The 26,201-nt window shown below is 43.0% G+C and overlaps 2 protein-coding genes across 2 annotated transcripts in view; both read left to right on the top strand.

Annotated features, from left to right (window-relative positions):
• GABBR2 (gamma-aminobutyric acid type B receptor subunit 2) overlaps positions 1-26,201 on the top strand; it is a gene marked incomplete at its 5' end in the record, with an annotated part of 404,913 nt that overhangs the window by 197,920 nt on the left and 180,792 nt on the right. The window contains one exon of the mRNA XM_081324279.1: positions 9,964-10,024. Within this exon, the coding sequence (XP_081180405.1) occupies positions 9,964-10,024 (61 nt within the window). The remainder of the gene's footprint in view (positions 1-9,963; positions 10,025-26,201) is intronic.
• The window catches only part of LOC308665912 (uncharacterized protein), a 68,203-nt gene that overhangs the window by 31,763 nt on the left and 10,239 nt on the right, over positions 1-26,201 (top strand). The gene's annotated exons all lie outside the window — the stretch shown is intronic.

Below are 26,201 nucleotides of genomic sequence, written 5' to 3'. Positions count from 1 at the left end.
TAATAAGGATAATAGAGATAGGCGCTCTTGGCGCTTGAATGAAAACTTGTTTAGAAATCAGAGTAATGTGGAAGAATGTAAAAAACAGATGAAGGACTTTTTTGAAATTAACATGAATAAGGACACTTCTATGGACATGGTTTGGGACGCTAGTAAAGCTTATATGAGAGGGGTGTTAATATATATGAACAATAAATACAGACGTAATTTGGAAGTCAGGAGGAAAGAATTGGAGAATGAAATTAGGGAAAAAGAAAAGGCCCTAATTTTGAATCCATCGGATGTGAAGATTAAAGAGGTTATTAATTTGTTAAGAGGACAATTTGATAAGTTGATGGCTGGTCAGGTGGCAACTAACCTACGGTTTGCTAGGCATAACACTTTTTGTAATGCCAATAAACCAGGTAGATGGTTGGCCTACAGGTTAAGGAAAAAGCAAAGGGCTTCTAACATAGATAAAATAGAACATAAAGGTAAGGTTGTGTATCAACAGGATCTTATTAAGGAAGCCTTTGTGGACTTTTATTCCAAATTATATGCTAAAGACAAGATTGAGGAAATAGATATTGATGTATATTTGAAGAATGCTAACATCCCGGTTCTTACACAAGAACAAAAGGAAGAGATTAATCAATTGATAACAGAAGAAGAAATTCTTTTAGCAATTAAGCAATTGAAGGTGGATAAAGCGCCAGGCACGGACGGACTGACTGCGGTCTATTACAAAAATCTACAATCGGAGGTGATAAAGCCATTAAGGGAATTGTTTCAGACAATTCAAAGGGGAGGAGGGGTGCCTCCGTCTTGGAGAACTGCTTTTATTTCCCTGATTCCGAAGGAAGATCAGGATGCTACTCAAGTAAGAAATTACAGACCAATATCACTTTTGAATACGGACTACAAGATATTTGCTAAGGTTTTAGCTAATAGACTGATGAGGGTTTTGCAACATATGATCCATGGGGACCAAACTGGGTTTATTAGTGGTAGACAAATGAAAAATAATGTGAGGCATATAGTTGACTTGGTGGAGTTTTTGGAAAGGAACAACCAGATCCCTGCGGCGTTGATCTTTTTAGATGCTGAAAAAGCTTTTGATCAATTGGATTGGAAATTTTTGATGAAAGTTTTAGATAAAATGAATTTTGGGGATAAATCTTTACAACCAATTAGGGCATTATATCAAAAACAAACTGCCCGAATAATAGTAAATAATAGTTTGACTGCAGTATGCAATATTGAAAAGGGCACAAGACAAGGGTGTCCGTTATCACCTTTATTATTTGTTTTAACATTGGAGATATTATTGATTAAAATACGGAATTCGGAAAAAATTAAGGGTATTCAAATTAGAGATCAGGATTACAGACTGAGGGCGTTTGCAGACGATCTGGTTGTTACGGTGACCCAGCCAGAAAATTCTGTTGTGGACCTGATGGAGATAATAATGCAATATGGGAAGGTTTCTGGATTTAAGGTCAATGTACAAAAAACTAAAATACTAGCCAAAAATATGACAGCATCGCAAAAGGCCCTTTTAGAAGGGTTAACTGGATTTGAGATTGTTAAAAGAGTTAAATATTTGGGGGTGTATTTGTCACCCTCAAACGCAAAGTTATATAAAAATAATTATGAAAAGCTATGGGGAAAAATTCAAAAAGAATTGGAGAGTTGGGAAAAATTGCAATTGTCTCTATTGGGAAGAATTGCAGCAGTGAAAATGAATGTCTTGCCTAAATTTTTATTTTTATTTCAAATGATACCTATTCTTAAAAAAGATTCAAATTTGGAGGAATGGCAACGGGGTATCAATAAATTTGTATGGGCAGGGAAAAGGCCACGAGTTAAACTTAAGATTATGCAGGATACGCGTGAAAGAGGTGGTCTTAAAATGCCCAACTTTAAATTATATTATGAAGCTGCTGCATTGTCAGGGATAAGTGACTGGATTAATTTGACACAAGGGAGATTATTAAATCTTGAGGGCCACGACTTGTTATTTGGCTGGCATGCATATTTATTGTATGATAAGAAGGTAGATAATGTGTTTAAAGTGCATATTTTAAGACAGGCATTGCTGAGAGTTTGGAAAAAGTATAGACATAAATTAGATTACAAGATACCGTTGTGGGCAATCCCGAAACATGCAATAGAAAATATAAATGTTGGCTTCAAACATGATGTGACTACATACAAGGAGATCTTAAGTTTGGAGAGGAACGTATGGTGTTTGAAGCCGTATAATCTTTTACGAGATGAGAAGATTGTTCAAACTTGGTTTCAATATGGTCAATTACGGGCCAGGTGGAAAGAAGACCAGAAAATTGGTTTTTCAATGACTGATGAAAATTTGGTAAAGCAAATTAGAAATCAGGGTCCAGCACATATCAAACGGATATATCTTGCATTGTTAGAAATTGACTCAGAAACAGAACTTGTTAAAGATTGTATGATAAAGTGGGCTCAGAATATTCAAGAAGTTATCACAATGGACACTTGGGAAAAGATTTGGGTGAGGAACGTAAAATTTACACAAGCTCAAAACTTAAGAGAGAACTTTTATAAAATGTTTTATAGGTGGCATTTAGATCCTAAAAAGCTTGCAAGTATGTATCCGAACTATCAACCTAAATGTTGGAGATGTGGTGGCGAAGATGCAACGTATTTTCACATATGGTGGACCTGTAAAAAGGTTAAGGCTTTTTGGATTAAAATCTGGTGGAATATGCAGAAGATATTTAAGCAAAGGATAAAGTTTTGTCCGCAATTGTTCTTATTGGGCATAATTACAGATACTACTGTTGTGGACACTAAGTTGATGTTGAACTTAATTACAGCAGCAAGACTTTTATTAGGTCAATATTGGAAGAAGGAGGAACTTCCGACTATAGAAGAATGGACTCTAAAAGTTTCTGACCTGGCGGAAATGGCAAAGATTTCGGCTTATTTGAAAGATCATTCGCAACAACGTTATATTATGGAGTGGAAAAAGTGGATTGATTATATCCAGAACAAATATGGGACTAAAAAGTTTCATTTAGCATTTGAATAAGTTTTTTCTCTTTTCTTTTTTTTAGGTTATATTAGTATTGCTTGTAGTCATTTCATATGAGCTAGAGTGCGATAGACTTACCGTAATGGTTTATGGTTGTTAGCATATGGTTGTTTATGACTGATTTTACTTTTATACCTTGTATTTAGCTCTGGGAAGTCGGGGAGGGGGGAAGGGGAGGGGGGAGGGTTAGGGAGGGCTAGGAAGGGTTGGGTGGGGGGTGGGGGGGAGGGATTGTTAAAGATAAAATGTATTGAAAAACTTTTCAATAAAAAAAAAGTTTCTTGAGTATGGCTGTATCATTTTGGCATATGTGATTGAATTTTGAAATGAAAGACATTTTACAGTGAAGCTAACAGTGAGAATATCAGATTTATCATTGTTTTTAAAAGATTCCGTATTGTTTTACAGATTTCATCTTATAATTTTTAAAATTCTTTTGTCTCTTTATATCAGGGGTGTCAAACTGCCGGCCTACGGGCCAGACACATCATCCAGAAGCCATGCCCATCCCATTGCCAGCAATGGCAAAATAGTCCCAATACGTCTCGTGACCTCACAAGTTTGACATGTCTGCTTTATATCATAAATACCTATACATTCCATAGCTAAATTACATCCCTACCATCGGCTACCAACTGATGCTGTGGGGGTTTTTAGCATGGTGTCTGGAAGCTGTGGAGCCCTGGATGGGGAAGAATTGGCTTTAGCTCAACTCTAAGGGGACTAAGGTTTCATTTAAGGCACCCTTAATGCAATAATTTTCCATCTCGAGTTCTGGATTGAGTTGTACAACGCTAAACGGAACTTACGTACAGTTTGGGGCCCTGACTTCAATGAACAGCTGTGGCTAGGGAGGTCTTTGTACAACCTTATATTGTGCGCTAATTGCACTGTTTTCCTAGACTGTGTGGCATTGCTTAACCATTTTCTGAATAGATGAATGCAGTATCATCTACGTCAGGGGTCCACAATCCTTGGCTGTGGCCCATTCAGAACCAGGCTACAGAAGTGGTGGGTGAGCACGTGCATGTGCAGAGCTCCATTTGTGCAAGCTGCAGGCAAGTGCACATGCTGTTGTGACTCAGGGCCAGCCTGTGGGTCCGACAGCCGGCTCCGATGTATTGGATGACTCAGATGAGGGGGAGGAGGGAAACGAACCGGCTGATGATGGTTTGGAGGCTTTGCAGAGCCCTCAGCCGGGGACCTCTTCTCAGCTGCGTGAGCCCGAGAGTGCGGAGGAAGATGACCCACAGCTGGCCCTGTTCAAGGACGCCCGACGCAGGAGGCAGTCGAGCAGGAACAAACAAAGAAAGGCTGCGGGACTCCTCGGGAGGAGGCACAGGGAGACCACGCCCTGAGCTCTCTATAAAAGGAGTGTTTGGGGAGGGGCTGGTTGCTGAAAGCAACTTTTCCGTTTGAGAAGACAAGCTCTAGTGTTTTTGTTAACTGCGTAATAAATCTTGGCAGATGCCTTTTAGCCTTGGACGCTCTCCAGTCTCTTCTTTCTGAATAGGGGTTTGCCTTATTACAAGGCCAGAAGAGGGCTGGTTCAGAACACATGCACAGCTTCATTTTTTATGAGCAGTGGGACCAATGGAACTGCACGCACGTGCACTTGCCGGTCACCTGCGTGAGACCATTCCCTCCCCCCCCCCGGCTGGTCTGCAAAGCCAAAAATTTGGGGACTGCTGCACTACATGGAGCTGTTCCTGAAGAACATTTGAAAACTTCAGCTAGTTCAGATACAGCAGTTTGGGCAGTTAAGGGTGTCTGTGTGCCCATGTTACATCTCTGCTCCTCAAGCTGCACTGGCTTCTAGTATGTTTTGGGATCAATTCAAGGTGTCGTTTGCCACCTATAATGTTTTTCATGACAAGGGACTGGGGTTGTTTTGCAAGTCAGCCTCCCTGTAATTGTTTCCACTACATGTAGTGCATCAGATGCAGCAAGACATCAATTAAAGAATGTCATCTGATGGGACCCAGCAAGCAGGCCTTTCTGTCCCAACACTTGTCCTTTGGAACAGCACACTTCCCGAGATCAAAATGGTTCCAACCCTCTTGGCCTTTCAAAAAGCCTTAAGAACTAGATGTGCTCCTGGGCATGGAGGCAGGGGGCAGAGGGTTTATTGGAGCCATTGGGGCATTCTTAGTTTGTTTAACTTTTCAAAACCTTGACAGTCATCATAGCTTTTATATATTAGCTGCTGGGGTTTTTGTTGTTGTTTTTGCTTTCTTTATATGTTATTAACTACCTAGAGTCACATTGGTAATATGGGCATCCATATAAATTTGATGATGATGGTGGTGGTGGTGATTTTTTTATGTTTTTAAGACTTGCCCGAAAATAAGAAATTAGCAAAGCAAGCCTTGTTAGACTGTTCTCCCTCATGTACTACTCTTCAACTCAGGAGTAGGGAGTTCTAAATATATTTTTTTAAAAAATCATAAATCCAATCGAATATCTGAAGTGATACAAATTATTTTTTGTCTTGTGACTCTTACTCCTCTTCGTGCATAGATTTGACTCTTGTAATTTCCTTCAACCTATTACCGTGCTGCCTTGATTAGAATTATTAAAAGCCATGTGCATTTAACACCATCTATTCAAGACATTTGCAGTGAATATGAATAATGATCATGGAAATAACTTTAACCTCATAGTATAAAATACCGTATATTTTATTTTTACTACTGTCCAAATAATACAATACTGTACATAACTTGATTTTCTCTCGGATTTTCCCAAACTCCTATGTAAATATTAATTTTATAGCTTTTCAAAATGTATGCATTATTACATTCAAGCCTGACTGACTACATTAAAGATTGTGCTGCAGTTTCATGGATGTTGCGATTTTGTTGTTATATTTTTTTTAAAAAAACACAACTGGATTATCTGAGAGACTGCCTCTGTCCTGTGATTTCTGCTTGGCCAAAATGATTGAACAAAGTGGGCATGCTCTGGGCCTCCTCAGTTAGTGTAATCTTTTGGAATTCAGGAAGCATGCCTTCTCTGTAACATCACCTCCCATCTAGAAGGCGGTCTCCGTAAGAGCTGAATAACTTCCACCCTGATGTTCTGGAAGGCCTTGAAAATCTGGCTATTCTCCCAGGCCTTTGGGTAGGGTGATGGATGCCCCTGTTTAAAATATGTGTTGCCCAGATTGACATTACAAAACAAATGTTTTACAATTGTTTTTTTATTAATTATGTTGCGTTCTTATTTATGTGTTGTTTTATGTTGTTGTTTTTTAACTTTCTGGGCTGCCCAGAGTTGTACAGCATCAAAACTGAATTAATGGAAAAATAAAGTAAATTTCTGTTTGGTACACAGTACTTCAGGGTCAAAACATTGGCCAGATAGGATTTTTAGCCTAGGGGCGTTCAAGGTTCATTATCACTCTTTGTATACTAGCTTTCATTATGAAAAAAAGAAGTGAAATGAATGGTTCACAGAAAAATAAATTTTTGATGAAGCTGCTCAATTTTAGTATTTTTTTTCTTGGGGAAATTAAAATTCTTTTATTGCAACACTTAGCTCTATTTTCATTTTAACCTTCAAACTGGTTCTGGTTCTACTGATTCTATTAACATGTTATTTTATTTTTTGTTAATTCTTGCTTCCTGCATTTCATAAATTTAGTTTTGTAGTAATTTTTTGTTTTGAGCTGCTGGAATATTAGATCTTACGAGCAGCTTGTGTTTACTTCATCTTGTATTATTTCTTGAGATATGTCATATTTCTAGTGTATAAAAGCAAACCAGTTAGTAAAACAAAATATTATATATTTGAAATTTGTGCAAGAATGAAAATGAGAATTTTATAAATGATAAATTTATGCTAACGGAATATTGTAACCAGCTATGTGCTGCTTAATGTATTTTTTAAGCTAAATCCTTGTGTACTTCCTTACATTGGAACGTGTTTGGGAAAATCAGATTACCTGGCTTGACCTAATTCCCTGTTGTTGTTCTTGTTGTTGTTTACAACTCAAACAGTACTCAGTCTCAGTTTACAGATTTAACATAAAGAGTTAATAACATGGCTTCAGAAAAGCTTACACCGATTCAAGGAAAAATGCAGGCAACCTAACAGTTCCAGTTCTTTTTACCCCATTCACTCAAAATTAGTTTGTACACAAATGTTGATGGATTCTTTATCAAATTTAACAGCCATTATCTATCTATCCCTAGTAACATAATTTTCATTTGACTTAACATCATGTCTTATTTTCAGTTACTGTCCATCAAATATTGCACAACCACCTAATAAGAAATGTGCATATTTAGGTGCTCTGTGTTGATAGTGCAGAGTACACTATCCATAGGTTATAGTTTGGGACATTACAAAGTAGGAAGGAATATTGTAGTAAGAAGTATTATTTATTGCAATGAACTAGGACATACATTCAATTTTGCGCCTACTAAGATTGTTGGCTGTGTAGATACAAAGATAGCCAGGGAAATGATTGAAGCCTGGGTATTCTGACTCCAACTGTTGTATAGTGATATATCCCCTTGCTGAGACCCCTGTGCCTGGCCTGTATAAGTAGATATAATCACCGCTGACAGTCTTTATCAGATAGCTGAACTCACAAAATACCTTTTCTCATCCACGAAGATCTTTATTGCATGCAGGAGGTTTACAGCAGACAACAGGATGTGGCAGATGATGAAATGGACGGTATTTCAAGGTCAAAGACTGTAATGGTCCTACCATGAGAGCAGACCACATATAATGGTGTCCAGGAAGTGATAATATTCAAGATTAACAAGAAGGAGGAAATACATCACAAAATGGGAGGGATTGACTGAACAGATCATATTGTAGTTCCCAAATGACCACATGATGGCAGCACAATATGATAATCCCTAGAGGAAAATTAACCAACTATGGCTATGCACTGCATAATACTTTTATAGCTGATGTAACAGCACACTGGGACATGGGCCCCTTTTTAGTCAACAGGAGTCCTGATTTACCACCAGCTTATTAGGCATTTAGGAAGCAAGGACTTGGCAGCACAGGGAAACAACAGCTAGTCGCCAGCCATCAACACACCAATCAACCAATAGGAATGCACCACATAAATACAACACATAGAATAGACCAACGCACACATTGTGCTAGAGAAAAGTTCTCTGAGGATGGGCTCCAGCACAAGTCCAAAAGCTAGGAAGACTAAACCTCTAATCCTGGCGACTGACCCAGATTGGATCTTGCAGAATTATTTAGAGCAGGGGTCTTCAAACTCGGCCCTTTAATGGACTTCAACTCCCAGAATTCTTCAGCCAGGCATTTTAAAAAAACTATGAAATGGCAACTTGTAGATAGACTCTGAGGAATTTAAGGAGCTGTGTGTGATTCTAGTGCACACTGTTCTTTTCCCAGCTCCTAAGAGTTGGTGGAAGTGGTAAAGTTCTGAATTTCATTCTATTTACAAAATTAAATTTCGTATCCAGGCTTCTATGTTTTTTTAAAAAAATATATTTTTAAAAGCTCTTTGATTCCTTTTCTAATGCAGTACTTGCTTAGCTTGGCCAAAGCATGCAGAAATCCTCTCTGTTATATGCATTCAATTAAATTTCATGTGCTTATGACATATTTTTAAAATGTTGCCTGTTTTGAAAGCTTACAGCAATATAGCAGCTTACAATTCACACATTTCTTTGCAGTAAGTCCATGTCTGCAAAGGAATCAGTAAAATAATTAACTTCTCATGCATGCATGTGATTTGTTTTCAAACTATAAAATGTAGTTTATTCACATATTAGATCCTGCAATTTGTAACATCTTTTGGCAACCTTGGCTCTTTTATGACTCATGGACTCCAACTTCCAGAATTCCTGAGCCAGCCATGCTGGCTCAGGAATTCTGGGAGTTGAAGTCCATGAATCATAAAAGAGCCAAGGTTGCCTACCCCTGGGCTAGCTATTCAGTAAGCTAGATCTGTTGTCTTTGTTATATGTATCATTGATTATGGCCTTGATATCAATGATTTCTTACATGTATTATTTAGCACTAAAAATAGGTTTTGTAAACAAAACTCCACTAGATTATTGAGGTCTATGATTTTCAAGTATACATTGATTAGAGGCATTTATGCTTAATGAAATCAGGGGTAAACCATATTTTTGACCAAGTAAAAACCTATAGAATTTAGAGGACACATTACAGGCATTCTCATAAAACGGCTGTCAGATTCTGCATGAAAATTCACAAAGTACCCATTTATAAGAAGGCAAACTAGTGTGGTTCTTTCCTTGCAATCCTGTATTTCTACCAGATTATATCTTCCAATCCTTTATCTACTTTTTGGGAAGGCATGCATAATGCCAAATTAAACACCAAACAGCAGACATGAGCCATTTTACTTTCTAAGAATGCCTACATGGTTTATATGGACCTAGAGACATTGATGAAAATAAAGGTGATGCTGGCAGCTGATGCTTTGTAGTTTAGCATTACATGTGTTTGTTTGTTTGTTTCCTACCTTTATTATTTTTGCAAATAACTCAAGCTGGTGAGCATATCCATGTGCCTCCTCCTATTTTCCCTACAACAACAACCCTGTGAGTTATGTTGGGTTGAGAGAATGTCTGGCCCCAAAATCATTCAGTTGAGTTTCATGGCTGAGATGTAATTTGCTCATGGTTTCTCACTTTCTAGCTTGATCCTTTTTAACCATTAGACCAATTACTGCTAGAACAGGTTTTTTTTTTAAAAAAAAAATAGATAAGTAGAGAGTGTGAAGTGAACCAAGAAAGAGGACAATGGGCATCAGTTCTCAAGGCATAGGTTGTCGATCCCTGTGTTAGATAATTATTTTTACTGTTATTTAAAATAAGCAAGTTTTGTAAGGGTATCACAAACCTTATTATAAGGTATCTATTTACTTTACTTAGGGTCAAGTTATGTTCAGAAATGGAGAGAGGATGGGGACCATCAAATTCACACAGTTTCAAGGTAGGTGACGGATATTTATTTCTGCATTGCACCTATATTATGACTGTGGATTTCAATTTGAAGATACAGTATACTTTGCTTTGTTTTATACTTTATGATGACATGAAAGTAAAAGGATATATGGCAATAAAATTTAGCGGATTACAAAGCAATAAATGGATATCTTTTTTAAAATAAATAGGATCATTTATATAGAGACTGATTTATTTACAAAAGTGATAATAAAGAATAGAAATATGATAGACTATAATTTTTTATTCCTTCTGAAAAATGAAATAGAATTTGCAAATTAGAATAGTTGCTTTAGTAGAATTTCTTTCTTTCCTTTTCTGTCTCCCCCTTCCTCTTCCTCTTCTTCCTTCTGCCTTTCATTAAAAACAATGACATGTTTTGATAGCCAATTATTGATGAAAAATTATAATAGTACGATGGGCTGCATTCATTTTAGCAAGAGTATGTATTCAAGAGAAGATACATCATTTAAACCTGTCACTTTCCAGATGTGTTGGAATTGGAGCGTCAAGATTGGAGGGCATTCAGTTGGTAAAAGTTGCCTTAAACCATCCATTTGTGGAAGGTTTATTATAATCTTATATAATATAAAAATTGTGCTTTTAATATGCTACATTCCTGTGACATGTTTAGAAAATGTTGTGTACTATAGACCATATAGAACTGCAGATTTTAAAAAAACTGTTTTAACAAATGATTAGCATTATCAGACAGAAAACTAGACAGATTAATAAATAAAATGTAGGCATGGAAAGGATTAAAGCTTCAGTTATTTGTATTACAACTGAAAAAATCAATTGATTTAATTGTATTTGAATTATTTCCATGAATGAATTATCTATGTCCTTTTTGAGCTATTAAAGTATTACTGAATTTACTTAGAATTATTAAGCAAAAGTCGATTTAACGAATTATTTTGTAAAATTCATTGATAAGTTTATTTATTTGATTTCTATAGCCATCCATCTCAGCAAACAACTCTGAATGCCTCACATTTCAAAAACATATATTACAATTAAAATTGTTAAAACATTTTAAAGGAATAAAAATGGCAAAAACCATTAAAACAATAAAAACATTAAAATATCTAATTTGAGTACATAGAAAGCAAGACATCTGGCCTGTTAAAATATAGCCAGAAAGTGGGGCTCTTGGTGCATGTAGCGCCCTAGGCTCGGGAGAATAGCCGAGCTTATGGAAGCTTTAAAGCTTTATGGAAGGCTAACAGTGTTGGGGACATTCTAATCTCTGAAGGGAAGATATTCCACAGAGCAGAGGCTGCTGCAGAAAAAGCTCATCTTCTAGTCCCTCTCAGCCAACATTCTTTGACGGGATCTGCAGCATGCACATCCTATCTGATCTGGTTGTATGGGTAGAAGCTGTGGCAAAAAGGTGATCCCTCAGGTAACCCGGTCCCAAGCCATGTAGGGCTTTATAGGTAACCACCAGCACCTTTAATTGCACCTGGAACACATTGGTAACCAGTGCAGCTCACACAGGAGTGATGTTACATGTGCCGTATGTCTGGCTCCAGTTACTACCTACGTGCCTGCATTCTGCACCAGTTGGAAGTTTCCAGATGGTCTTCAAGGGCAGTCTCATGTAGAGCATGTTACAGTAGTTTAAAGTTACTTTCCCAACAGCTGTGTTTCCCAACACAAATAAAAGTTAACACTGTAATAGTAATTTTGTATTTAATACAGACACAGAAAGGTTTCTCAGTAAAAAGTGTATGAAGTAGAAGATGGTGGACTGACAATGGTGGAGTCAACATTTGTGACCATGAATAGGGACCCAATGAGCATACTGGTTCCTTCAACCTTCTCTGGATAAACAGAGGAAACCCAAGCTGTTCTCTTTGCAGTTGTTCCTCACAAAGATATTACAAGACAGCAGTCTTTGGGGTGATGGTGATGGTGGTGGGGAGAATGATGAGACTAGGGAATTTGCCATAATTGTTCCAGCTGCAAATGGTGCTTTTTCAAAGGGCAGTAAGTTTGCTCTTCCCTTTCTACCACTTTCAGAAATTGCCTATTAACTTCTTCAAAGAAGTTAGACACCTTGAATGTGGCAAGATTGCAAACACACTAAGTGTGTGCCTTCAAGTCCTTTATATGAGAAAATGAAGAGTTATCATTATAAACTTTAAGAATTTGAAATAAACAGCAAAAAACCAAGACAGAGTTTTGGCTTAAAAGCATTAAGAGCTCAGAAAATATTGGAATAATGGATTTTGAGTACTAAGACTGAAAATAATCTTAAAGAATAAATGCATTTTTTGGGGGAAAGAAAAACTGTTTTTGATATTGGAGACATAACAAGACATGTACCTTATAATGGAGTTCTGAGATATCCTTGAGGAATTGCACCCAGAACTGCACTGGTGCTTTCAATCAATTATGTCAGCTATGTTGTGTGTCATGGAAAGCAATCCATTTGAAGAAAAATATGCAAAAAAAATCTAGCTGAAAACAACGTGATCAAGACTTTGAATAAGAATTGGTCATCAGATATAAAGAAAAAAATGGATGAGGCTTTAAAAATTAAGAAAGAAATAAAAATGGCATTTCCAGAGAGCAACTGGAACAATTTCCTTTTGTTAGACTTACAAAGGTGGCTGTTTAGATTATTGAAGAAATTCATAGCAAGGATCAACAATCATCTGAATAGATTAAGTGAAAGATTGTTCTGTATTTTTTTAAAAAAGGAATACAAAGTTAGTTTATATGACCAGGTTAAAATGGGACATGTTGTTATTTGGTCATTCTTTTTGGACTGGAAAAATGTGGCATATTGGATTTGCTGGCATTTAATATGGCGTTTTTCCCCCTATGGTGTTTTATGTATCCTAATTTGATAGCATTTAAACCGGCTCTACATCTAATTATCTTTTTACTTTCATAAAGTTTTGTGAATTAGTTTTTAAAGGAGAAATTATCCCTCTTTGTTATGTTAAGTTTTAGTCTTTTTATGTTAGGATATTAGGATTACTTAATTTTTTCTAAATGTGGATTTGTTTATAGTTTTAAATTGAGATATGGAAGTATTGAAGTGGATATATTATTATTTCGAATAGTTTTCTTTGGAATTTTTGGTATTTGGAATGGAAAACTAGGGCTTGTATTTTTTTAAAGGAGAAATGGTCCTCTTTGTCATGTTAAGCTTTAGTTTTTTGTTTAGACTAGGATGTCAGGAATTGAGAAGTGGAATGTTAAGTTTTATATATGTTAATTAATATTACTGTTTTGCAACTCTGTTTGAACTTTTGCTGATGAATTTGATTGAAGAAGACATTGCTTTTTGATTTGTCCATTGTTAAGAGATGAGTTATTAAATAAAGAGTTTTATATTTGTTAATTAAGAGGAAGTGAAGAGATTATGAAATTGATTATATATATGAAGAGGGTGAGAAGTTACTTTCTTAGTGGGGTTCTTTTTATTATTATTTTGCTTTCGTTCACTTTTTTTCTTTTACTTTGCATTATCTTTTATTGCTGGAACTAAAACTTTTAAATAAATATAAATAAATTTATAAATAAAAATAAAGATAATAGAAAGCAAGGGAGAAGGCACTCTATAAGGATAGCACCAGGAATAGAGCTTGTATTAACCCCAGATCTACCTGCTGACTTTGCTTCTCTACCTATTAGAATAAAAAAAGATGATGATCTCAGTGCAACACCAAGTGCATTATGTAGCTGAATCTATATAGGTACCCACATTCTATAATAACATTGTCATAGTTCCAATGTATAGAACCAAATAGATCAGAACTCTGAGGCTAGAAGCTTCCTCAAAGAACATGTTTATTGGATACAAAATATTGGCATGGTCAAAAGTGAAACCAAGTCTGACATTCCCTCCAAAGAGTTACACTATTACAAAGTCAAACTTCTCACCCCAATGCTATGAAATCATTTACATTCCCCAATAGAATAGTTCGATGGCCTTTCTAACAATACACCCAATAACATAGTCGATAGAAAGACCTTGGTTCCCACAGGACACAGAATTGTTTAGACTAGCAAAGATACTCCGCACCCCCTCCCTTTCAGGTGACAACCTAGAACGAGCAAGATGGCTGCAGCCAGGTTCATTGTAGAGTTGACAAACAGGATGAATTCCACTGTCTCCAAAGAAGCTTGCTAAAGAGACCCTTCCTGATTTTGCATTTTCCTCAGATTTCTGTGAGGGTAAGAAGCTACAGATTCTCCTGAATTATGAATCAGAATACGAAGCAAGGCTAAATCTTGTGGCCAAAAGTGACGTTCCCATGACAGATTCATCATCTGTCATCACAGAAATCCTAACATCCAGACCATTCCCTATAAAGCCAACAAGAAATCAAAAAAATGTTAGAGAAAGATTATTCCAAGTTTCAGCTCACACGAGCAGTGGCTTTGCTTTTAGGGCATGCTAAGCTATTGCACTAATTTATGAGAATAAAAACAGAATCTGCTTTGCCAAATGATGAAAGAGTTCAGTCAGAGAAATACGTTTTCTTTTATTTCTAGTTTTATGCAGAGTTTGAAAGTGTCCAAAAGCAAACTTGCAGCTACTGTAGCATACAATTACAGAAAGGCTGCACATGATTGTGTCTTTTATATTAAGGATAAGGTTTAATATGGAAGGTTTGAAGGCCCCTGATTCAAAGTTCAGTTCTCCAAGTCTCGTCTCCCAATTATCAGAAACAGCAGAAATATTCAAAATCAGTATTCTCCAAGATCCTACCTCCTTGGCTGCTTGCAAGCACATTCCAGTTTGGCCATCCAGTGGTACTCTTCAAGGAAGGGAATGCATAGCAGAAGTGCTTGCATGTACTCCAAATGAAGCACTTACAAGGTTGGCTCTGTCAGAAAAGATCTACTTGAAAGCTATCCTTGTATTTTGAAGTAGATCTCCTTGGGAACCAAATGATGTCATTGAAGGAGACTGAATTTTGGCCCGTTTGTTTATTTTACATATTTGTATAAGCCCCCACTTCACAAGAGAGTGCTTTTGGATGGTGTAAAATGCTTCATAAAAATGCATAAGAAACAATCAGAATTTTAAAAATAATGTAAAAGGTACCTAAAACAAGAGAGTATTGCATAGGGTTTTCTGCCTGAGCAGGGGGTTGGACTAGATGAACTCCAAGGTCCCGTCCAACTTATTATTATTATTATAAAGGAGCCACTGCAAAATCTTATCCAGTCCCCTAGAAGACCCCAGGCCTGATAACGTAGTCAGGTCTTGAGGGACTTGAGGAAAGTTGAGAGGGATGGAGTTAATCTCACTTCTTGGGAGAGAAGATTCCACAAGGCAGGCACAGCAACAGAGAAGCCCCCCACCTTCCCGGAACATCCCCCCCAATATAATTTCACGGCAGATGGGATCCACAGCATGCCTTCTCTGCCAGACCAGATGGGGCAGGCAGAAGTAATCAGGAAGAGGCATCCCTCAGAAAACCCAGCCCCATGCCATAAAGGGCTTTAAAGGTCAAAACTTTGAATTGGATCAGGAAGCAAACTGGCAAACAGTGCAGCTTGCAGAGCTGAGATGTAACATGTATCACTCTAGGGACATATATAATATAGGGGCTACAATTCTACGTGTAAGTATATTTCTTTTTTCCCCTAAAACCTTTCACAGTATCTTTTTCAGATTTTTTTTTAAACGAGTTTTCTTTCTGGGATTACAGCCAACTTGATAGGATATATGAAAATATTATGAATGGGGTTTGATTAGTGCTAGTTAAAACCCAAAAGATGTGGAAGACATCTTGTAAGGAATCTGCCTAGAGAAACTGCAAACTATTTCTGTCCATGAAAAATAATTACCGTATATACTTGAGTATAAGCCGACTCGAGTATAAGCCGAGACCCCCAATTTCACCCCCAAAAACTGGAAAAAGTTATTGACTCGAGTATAAGCCGATCCGCCGTTCTGCAAGCCTCTGCCGCCAGCAGAGGCTCGATCCGCCATTTTGCAAGCCTGAATACACAGGAATACCCTGTGTGGCCAAGGCTCGTCGGCAGGTCTCCGTTCCTCCTGCCGACCTTTGGGGAGGTTTGGGCGCCTCCCCAAACCTCCCCAAACCTCGGCAGGTCTCCGTTCCTCCTGCCGACCTTTGGGGAGGTTTGGGCGCCTCCCCAAACCTCCCCAAACCTCGGCAGGTCTCCGTTCCTCCTGCCGACCTTTGGGGAGGTTTGGGCGCCTCCCCAAACCTCGGCAGGTCTCCGTTCCTCCGCGCAGACCTGCCGACCTTTGGGGAGGTTTGGGCGCCTCCCCAAACCTCGGCAGGTCTCCGTTCCTCCTGCCGACCTTTGGGGAGGTTTGGGCGCCTCCCCAAACCTCCCCAAACCTCGGCAGGTCTCCGTTCCTCCTGCCGACCTTTGGGGAGGTTTGGGCGCCTCCCCAAACCTCTGCAGGTCTCCGTTCCTCCGCGCAGACCTGCCGACCTTTGGGGAGGTTTGGGCGCCTCCCCAAACCTCCCCAAACCTCGGCAGGTCTCCGTTCCTCCTGCCGACCTTTGGGGAGGTTTGGGCGCCTCCCCAAACCTCCCCAAACCTCGGCAGGTCTCCGTTCCTCCTGCCGACCTTTGGGGAGGTTTGGGCGCCTCCCCAAACCTCGGCAGGTCTCCGTTCCTCCTGCCGACCTTTGGGGAGGTTTGGGCGCCTCCCCAAACCTCCCCAAACCTCGGCAGGTCTCCGTTCCTCCTGCCGACCTTTGGGGAGGTTTGGGCGCCTCCCCAAACCTCCCCAAACCTCTGCAGGTCTCCGTTCCTCCGCGCAGACCTGCCGACCTTTGGGGAGGTTTGGGCGCCTCCCCAAACCTCCCCAGGTCTCCGTTCCTGTTTGGGGAGGTTTGGGCGCCTCCCCAAACCTCCCCAAACCTCGGCAGGTCTCCGTTCCTCCTGCCGACCTTTGGGGAGGTTTGGGCGCCTCCCCAAACCTCCCCAAACCTCGGCAGGTCTCCGTTCCTCCTGCCGACCTTTGGGGAGGTTTGGGCGCCTCCCCAAACCTCCCCAAACCTCGGCAGGTCTCCGTTCCTGTTTGGGGAGGTTTGGGCGCCTCCCCAAACCTCCCCAAACCTCGGCAGGTCTCCGTTCCTCCGCGCAGACCTGCCGACGTTTGGGGAGGTTTGGGGAGGCGCCCAAACCTCCCCAAAGGTCGGCAGGAAGAACGGAGACCTGCCGAGGTTTGGGGAGGTTTGGGGAGGCGCCCAAACCTCCCCAAAGGTCGGCAGGAAGAACGGAGACCTGCCGAGGTTTGGGGAGGTTTAGGGAGGCGCCCAAACCTCCCCAAAGGTCGGCAGGTCTGCGCGGAGGAACGGAGACCTGCCGAGGTTTGGGGAGGTTTGGGGAGGCGCCCAAACCTCCCCAAACAGGAACGGAGACCTGCCGAGGTTTGGGGAGGTTTGGGGAGGCGCCCAAACCTCCCCAAACGTCGGCAGGTCTGCGCGGAGGAACGGAGACCTGCCGAGGTTTGGGGAGGTTTGGGGAGGCGCCCAAACCTCCCCAAACAGGAACGGAGACCTGCCGAGGTTTGGGGACGTTTGGGGAGGCGCCCAAACCTCCCCAAAGGTCGGCAGGTCTGCGCGGAGGAACGGAGACCTGCCGAGGTTTGGGGACGTTTGGGGAGGCGCCCAAACCTCCCCAAAGGTCGGCAGGTCTGCGCGGAGGAACGGAGACCTGCCGAGGTTTGGGGACGTTTGGGGAGGCGCCCAAACCTCCCCAAACAGGAACGGAGACCTGCCGAGGTTTGGGGACGTTTGGGGAGGCGCCCAAACCTCCCCAAAGGTCGGCAGGTCTGCGCGGAGGAACGGAGACCTGCCGAGGTTTGGGGAGGTTTGGGGAGGCGCCCAAACCTCCCCAAACAGGAACGGAGACCTGCCGAGGTTTGGGGACGTTTGGGGAGGCGCCCAAACCTCCCCAAAGGTCGGCAGGTCTGCGCGGAGGAACGGAGACCTGCCGAGGTTTGGGGACGTTTGGGGAGGCGCCCAAACCTCCCCAAAGGTCGGCAGGTCTGCGCGGAGGAACGGAGACCTGCCGAGGTTTGGGGACGTTTGGGGAGGCGCCCAAACCTCCCCAAAGGTCGGCAGGTCTGCGCGGAGGAACGGAGACCTGCCGAGGTTTGGGGAGGTTTGGGGAGGCGCCCAAACCTCCCCAAACAGGAACGGAGACCTGCCGAGGTTTGGGGACGTTTGGGGAGGCGCCCAAACCTCCCCAAAGGTCGGCAGGTCTGCGCGGAGGAACGGAGACCTGCCGAGGTTTGGGGAGGTTTGGGGAGGCGCCCAAACCTCCCCAAACAGGAACGGAGACCTGCCGAGGTTTGGGGAGGTTTGGGGAGGCGCCCAAACCTCCCCAAACGTCGGCAGGTCTGCGCGGAGGAACGGAGACCTGCCGAGGTTTGGGGACGTTTGGGGAGGCGCCCAAACCTCCCCAAACAGGAACGGAGACCTGCCGAGGTTTGGGGACGTTTGGGGAGGCGCCCAAACCTCCCCAAAGGTCGGCAGGTCTGCGCGGAGGAACGGAGACCTGCCGAGGTTTGGGGAGGCGCCCAAACCTCCCCAAACAGGAACGGAGACCTGCCGAGGTTTGGGGAGGCGCCCAAACCTCCCCAAACGTCGGCAGGTCTGCGCGGAGGAACGGAGACCTGCCGAGGTTTGGGGAGGTTTGGGGAGGCGCCCAAACCTCCCCAAACAGGAACGGAGACCTGCCGAGGTTTGGGGAGGTTTGGGGAGGCGCCCAAACCTCCCCAAAGGTCGGCAGGAAGAACGGAGACCTGCCGAGGTTTGGGGAGGTTTGGGGAGGCGCCCAAACCTCCCCAAACAGGAACGGAGACCTGGGGAGGTTTGGGGAGGCACCCAAACCTTCCCAAACGTCGGCAGGTCTGCGCGGAGGAACGGAGACCTGCCGAGGTTTGGGGAGGCGCCCAAACCTCCCCAAAGGTCGGCAGGAGGAACGGAGACCTGCCGAGGTTTGGGGAGGTTTGGGGAGGCGCCCAAACCTCCCCAAAGGTCGGCAGGAGGAACGGAGACCTGCCGAGGTTTGGGGAGGTTTGGGGAGGCGCCCAAACCTCCCCAAACGTCGGCAGGTCTGCGCGGAGGAACGGAGACCTGCCGAGGTTTGGGGAGGTTTGGGGAGGCGCCCAAACCTCCCCAAACAGGAACGGAGACCTGCCGAGGTTTGGGGACGTTTGGGGAGGCGCCCAAACCTCCCCAAAGGTCGGCAGGTCTGCGCGGAGGAACGGAGACCTGCCGAGGTTTGGGGAGGTTTGGGGAGGCGCCCAAACCTCCCCAAACAGGAACGGAGACCTGCCGAGGTTTGGGGACGTTTGGGGAGGCGCCCAAACCTCCCCAAAGGTCGGCAGGTCTGCGCGGAGGAACGGAGACCTGCCGAGGTTTGGGGACGTTTGGGGAGGCGCCCAAACCTCCCCAAACAGGAACGGAGACCTGCCGAGGTTTGGGGACGTTTGGGGAGGCGCCCAAACCTCCCCAAAGGTCGGCAGGTCTGCGCGGAGGAACGGAGACCTGCCGAGGTTTGGGGAGGCGCCCAAACCTCCCCAAACAGGAACGGAGACCTGCCGAGGTTTGGGGAGGCGCCCAAACCTCCCCAAACGTCGGCAGGTCTGCGCGGAGGAACGGAGACCTGCCGAGGTTTGGGGAGGTTTGGGGAGGCGCCCAAACCTCCCCAAACAGGAACGGAGACCTGCCGAGGTTTGGGGAGGTTTGGGGAGGCGCCCAAACCTCCCCAAAGGTCGGCAGGAAGAACGGAGACCTGCCGAGGTTTGGGGAGGTTTGGGGAGGCGCCCAAACCTCCCCAAACAGGAACGGAGACCTGGGGAGGTTTGGGGAGGCACCCAAACCTTCCCAAACGTCGGCAGGTCTGCGCGGAGGAACGGAGACCTGCCGAGGTTTGGGGAGGCGCCCAAACCTCCCCAAAGGTCGGCAGGAGGAACGGAGACCTGCCGAGGTTTGGGGAGGTTTGGGGAGGCGCCCAAACCTCCCCAAAGGTCGGCAGGAGGAACGGAGACCTGCCGAGGTTTGGGGAGGTTTGGGGAGGCGCCCAAACCTCCCCAAACGTCGGCAGGTCTGCGCGGAGGAACGGAGACCTGCCGAGGTTTGGGGAGGTTTGGGGAGGCGCCCAAACCTCCCCAAACAGGAACGGAGACCTGCCGAGGTTTGGGGACGTTTGGGGAGGCGCCCAAACCTCCCCAAAGGTCGGCAGGTCTGCGCGGAGGAACGGAGACCTGCCGAGGTTTGGGGAGGTTTGGGGAGGCGCCCAAACCTCCCCAAACAGGAACGGAGACCTGCCGAGGTTTGGGGACGTTTGGGGAGGCGCCCAAACCTCCCCAAAGGTCGGCAGGTCTGCGCGGAGGAACGGAGACCTGCCGAGGTTTGGGGACGTTTGGGGAGGCGCCCAAACCTCCCCAAAGGTCGGCAGGTCTGCGCGGAGGAACGGAGACCTGCCGAGGTTTGGGGAGGTTTGGGGAGGCGCCCAAACCTCCCCAAACAGGAACGGAGACCTGCCGAGGTTTGGGGACGTTTGGGGAGGCGCCCAAACCTCCCCAAAGGTCGGCAGGTCTGCGCGGAGGAACGGAGACCTGCCGAGGTTTGGGGAGGTTTGGGGAGGCGCCCAAACCTCCCTAAACAGGAACGGAGACCTGCCGAGGTTTGGGGACTTTTGGGGAGGCGCCCAAACCTCCCCAAAGGTCGGCAGGTCTGCGCGGAGGAACGGAGACCTGCCGAGGTTTGGGGACGTTTGGGGAGGCGCCCAAACCTCCCCAAAGGTCGGCAGGTCTGCGCGGAGGAACGGAGACCTGCCGAGGTTTGGGGACGTTTGGGGAGGCGCCCAAACCTCCCCAAAGGTCGGCAGGTCTGCGCGGAGGAACGGAGACCTGCCGAGGTTTGGGGAGGTTTGGGGAGGCGCCCAAACCTCCCCAAACAGGAACGGAGACCTGCCGAGGTTTGGGGACGTTTGGGGAGGCGCCCAAACCTCCCCAAAGGTCGGCAGGTCTGCGCGGAGGAACGGAGACCTGCCGAGGTTTGGGGAGGTTTGGGGAGGCGCCCAAACCTCCCCAAACAGGAACGGAGACCTGCCGAGGTTTGGGGAGGTTTGGGGAGGCGCCCAAACCTCCCCAAACGTCGGCAGGTCTGCGCGGAGGAACGGAGACCTGCCGAGGTTTGGGGACGTTTGGGGAGGCGCCCAAACCTCCCCAAACAGGAACGGAGACCTGCCGAGGTTTGGGGACGTTTGGGGAGGCGCCCAAACCTCCCCAAACGTCGGCAAGTCTCCGTTCCTCCGCGCCCTGCCTGCCTGCTTCTTTCCGCTGCGGAAAGAAGCAGGCAGGCAAGGCGCGGAGTTTGGGGAGGTGCGCGCGCACCTCCCCAAACCTCCCCAAACTTCGGCAGGTCTCGGACGGCGGTGGCTTGGGAGAGGTGCGGGCGATCCCGGAAGCACCAAAGCCTCGGCCGCGCACAAGTCCTCGGTAAGTTTTTTTGTTGACTGGAGTATAAGCCGAAGTGGAATTTTTCAGCCCAAAAAGTGGGCTGAAAAATTCGGCTTATACTCAAGTATATACGGTAGGTAGAAAATACCAAGGATTGTTTTACATATGCATGAACATTCTCTGCTTTTTCTACAGATTTAATTTTCAGCTTAGTTCATGAACCAATTCTACTTAAAAGCATTGTACTGCTGTGATTTGAAAATTAAGTTTGTGGCGTTAATAGCCCCATCAGCATACAGCTATCGCTTGGTGCTTTGATTGTGAAACGATCTGATCCACCTTTCTAATTGTTTGGTTTTGTCATTTATGTTTCTAACTCTTAGAAATATATTTCAGTTCAGGAAAAGGGCACAATTTTTTGTGTTATTTTTTTTCTCTTTTGTTTAATGCCTCCTCTTTTTTTGTAATTTTCTAATTTGCTGCCCATAATGAAAAACTCCCTAAATGTGCTGTATTTTTTCTTTAGTAAGTCAGAAAGTAGGAGGAAGAACCTTCTCATTTTTATTGAATTGTTCCATTGTTATATATTGTCGTAATCAAGTGAGAACCACCAAGTTTATGCTCTGTGAAATAAATTGACGTTAATGTGCATAATTCTTTTTTGAGTTGCAGTGAATTTACTTTTGCCTTCCAGAACACTGGCCATGTATTTCTAATATACATAAGGAGCATAAGTATAAAACATAAGTCCGTTGAATTCATTGAATTTAGTTAACTTTCTGTGGATCATATTTTTAATTTGTATTTATTTTTTACATTTATTACTATTTATTGATTACACTCATTTTAACAGGTGAGCTATTACAACTAAAATAACCATATTAAAGAAAAACAGTTTTATTTTTGTTTTGTTTTTTTGTTTTTTTAAAAAAGGCACAACGTGTTTGGAATGAATCAAACACATACAACATATCATCAAAATAAGCTCATCCAACAGCCCAGCCCGATGCTCAGGGAAGACCCTGATCTTCAGCATTTTTTAGGAAGCTGGCAAGATCAGGACCATCCTAATCTCCCATGGGTGGCAGTGTGTGTGTGGGGGGGGGTATACTGTTCCATAGGGCATTGGAAGAGACAGAAAATGTGCTTCGGGAATCTCATTTGATAGCATTAATATGAAGGATCTGGATCATGCCCATGTTTTCAGATTTTATAAGGAGCATAATTGGAGATAGGCAGACCCACAAATAACCTGCAAGGCAGACCAGAGTTAAAAAAAAACCACAATTCTATGTAGGTCAGATTACTATAAGAATATAACTACATGCATAAACAACTATAATAATAGAATCTCCACAAGTCTGAATGTACTTCCCCTCTCCCAAAGTTTATCTTTGTATGAACTAGGGAGGGGCTTGTCTGAGAAGTTTTCTCAACATGGTTTCTTGGCCTGGGCTCGAAGCCCTGCTTATCTGACCATTGCCTTTGCAGCTTCTCCTCCTGTCTTTCCAGGTCATTCCCTATGCTTTCAATATAACCCAGCTGTATGACACACACAGTTTTATAGATGATATCCAGCACCATGAATTGCAGATGGATGTCCACTAGGAGCAAACATAGCTCACAAAGTAGGTGTTACATGTTGTTGTTGTTAGTTGCGAAGTCGTGTCCGACCCATCGTGATCCTATGGACAACGTTCCTCCAGGCCTTCCTGTCCTCTACCATCTTCTGGAGTCCATTTAAGCTCACGCCTACTGCTTCAGTGATTCCATCCAGCCACCTCATTCTCTGTCATCCCTTTCTTCTCTTGCCCTCAATCTTTCCCAGCATTAGGCTCTTCTCCAGTGAGTCCTTCCTTCTCATTAGGTGGCCAAAGTATTTGAGTTTCAACTTCAGGATCTGGCCTTCTAAAGAGCAGTCAGGGTTGATCTTTCTAGGACTGACCAGTTTGATCACCTTGCAGTCCAAGGGACTCGCAGGAGTCTTCTCCAGCACCATAGTTCAAAGGCTTCAATTCTTTGGCGCTCAGCCTTTCTTACGGTCCAACTTTCACTGCCATACATTGCAACTGGGAAGACCATAGCCTTGACTATATGCACTTTTGTTGGCAGGGTGATGTCTCTGCTTTTTAGTGTGCTGTCTAGATTTGCCATGACTTTCCTCCCCAGGAGCAAGCGTCTTTTAATTTCTTGGCTACAGTCCCCATCTGCAGTTACATGGGTGTATTTATTTATTTAATTAATTAAATTTCTATACCGCTCTATTCCCAAAGGACTCAGGGCGGTTTACAGGGCAGCATAAAATACAATATAAAAGATAATATAAAATTAAAATACATTAAATTAATTAAGCCCAATTAAAATGCCTATAACTATGCCTATAACTACATGTACCGCTGTCTTCTGGACCAGCTGTAGCTTCTGTGTGGTCTTCAAGAAAAGTCCCATACAGAATGCATTACAATAATGCATACAGAACACAGGAGATGAGTGACAATGAGTAGGGCATCCTGGTTTGCTCAGAGTCCTTTGTGTGTATCCGATGGAATTACTCCCTCTCTCCCAAAGTCTCCAGTTTGAGATTACAGAGATTTCAGCCTGTAATCTGAAAACCCGGGACTCTAATGAATTCAGTTTAAGATTTATATTAGGCTTTCTCAGTTTTTCTTTTAAACTATTTGAAATGAAAGTATACTTAATTGACAGTTCCCTGCAGGGGAAGAACTGTTGTGGTTAAATGGAAGAAAAGTTGCCTTTAAAAATACTTTTATCACTACTTGCACTACAGAAAAAATATGAAAAGGACAATCCAGAAGTGACAGTAAATAACTGAAAAGAACAATATAAATGCAGTGCATAGCTATGTACATGAAATGGAAACATGTTAATTCATTATATAACTAAAATCAGTAAAAAAGTAGATAGTATCATTGCTGGTAAACGATTGCTATATTGCTATTACTAATGAATCCTATCAAGTTCCTATTATGAAAAAACAAAACCTCAATTAAGTCATAAATTCAAGGAAAACTGCTTAAACAGCTAAGGTATTAGATATGCCTTAATTTGTAAAGTATACTTAAGGTTATAGTTCATTTCTGAAAAAATGGTTCATTCCGTAGAACAATAATAAAATGATTCTGAAGTACTTCAGATCTTGCAGCAGACCTCTTTGCTATTCTTAGAGCAACCCATCCTTTTTTCAGATTTGTGTATGAATCTGGAAAAAGATGTGACTGCTTTATTTATTTTTCGAATTTGTCCCTGCATGTTCCTGGCAACTTTAGTACATGTCTGTGGAGATTTTCAGTCATCCAGGTCATGGTTGTCCCAAAGGTGCTTTTTCAAGAAATTTCTTGGATGAGAAATGAAATCTCTTCAAAGAAAACAAGAAAATCCAGTTACCTCTTGAAAAAGCACCTTTGGGACAGCTATTAGTACAAACATAAATGAGCTTCAGATCCAGGAAACTACAGACCAATCAGCATACCATCAATACCTGAGAAAATATTGGAAAAGATAATAAACAAAGAGATCTGTGAACATTTAAAAGCAAAGTTATAACTAAAAACCAGCACAGGTTTGTTAAAAACAGATCATGCCAAACCAATCTTATTTCATACTTCGACATAGTGACTAAATTAATAGACCAGCTAAATGCTGTGGACATAGTATGCTTAGACTTCAGCAAGGCATTCAACAAAGTAGACCATAACCTACTTCTTGGTAAGCTAGAAAAATGTGGGATAGACAACATTACCACCAGATGGATTTGTAACTGGCTGACAAACTGTACTCAACAAGTAGTGCTTAATAGTACTACATCTACATGGAGGGAAGTAAGCAGTGGGTACCACAAGGTTCTGTCTTAGATCCAGTATTCTTCAATGTCTTTATAAATGATTTAGATGAGGGAATAGAAGGAGAACTCATTAAATTTGCAGATGACACTAAGCTGGCAGGAATAGCCAACACCCCAGAAGACAAGCTCAGGATCCAAAAAGACTTGAACAATGGGCCCTATCCAACAAAATGAAAATTAATGTGGAGAAAAGCAAGGTTTTACACTTAGGCAGGAAAAACCAAAGGTACAAGTATAGTTTAGGCAAAACCTGGCTCAAAAACAGTAACTGTGAGAGGGACATTAGAGTTCTTGTGGACGATCACTTAAATATGAGCCAGCAGTTTGTGGCAGCAGCCAAAAAGGCAAATACAATCTTTAGTTGTATAAACAGAGGCACAGAATCAAAATCACGTGAAGTATTTGTACCACTTTAATAAAGCCTTAGTAAAACCACATCTGGAATACTGCATCCAGTTTTGGCCACCTTATAAAAAAGATGTCGAGATTTTGGAAAAAGTGCAAAATGCAAAAAAGAGCAACTAAGATGATTAAAAGCCTGGATTTGGGTTTGACTAATCAAGAGAAAAAGAAGGACTGGGAGGACAAGATATTAGTATTCCATTATTCCATTATTTGAGAGGCTACCACAAAAAGGAAGGGGTCAACTTACGGTATTTTCCAAAGCACCAGAAGGCAAGACAAGTAACAATGGATTGAAACTAATCAAGGAGGGAAGCAACTTGGAATCAGGAGAAACTTCCTAACGATGAGGACAATTAACCGATGGAACAGCTTGCTGTCAGAAGTTTTTAGATTGCATTTAAAGGTAATCAAAGAGACTGATGCCTGTAAGGCACTTTCAAAAGAAACACCCCAACACTCTGGTTAC

Source organism: Vipera berus, assembly GCF_964194415.1.
Source record: "Vipera berus genome assembly, chromosome: 3".
NCBI lineage: Eukaryota > Metazoa > Chordata > Lepidosauria > Squamata > Viperidae > Vipera > Vipera berus.
The sequence above is the reverse complement of the archived record's forward strand: the minus strand, read 5'-3'. Positions and strand labels throughout refer to the sequence as shown.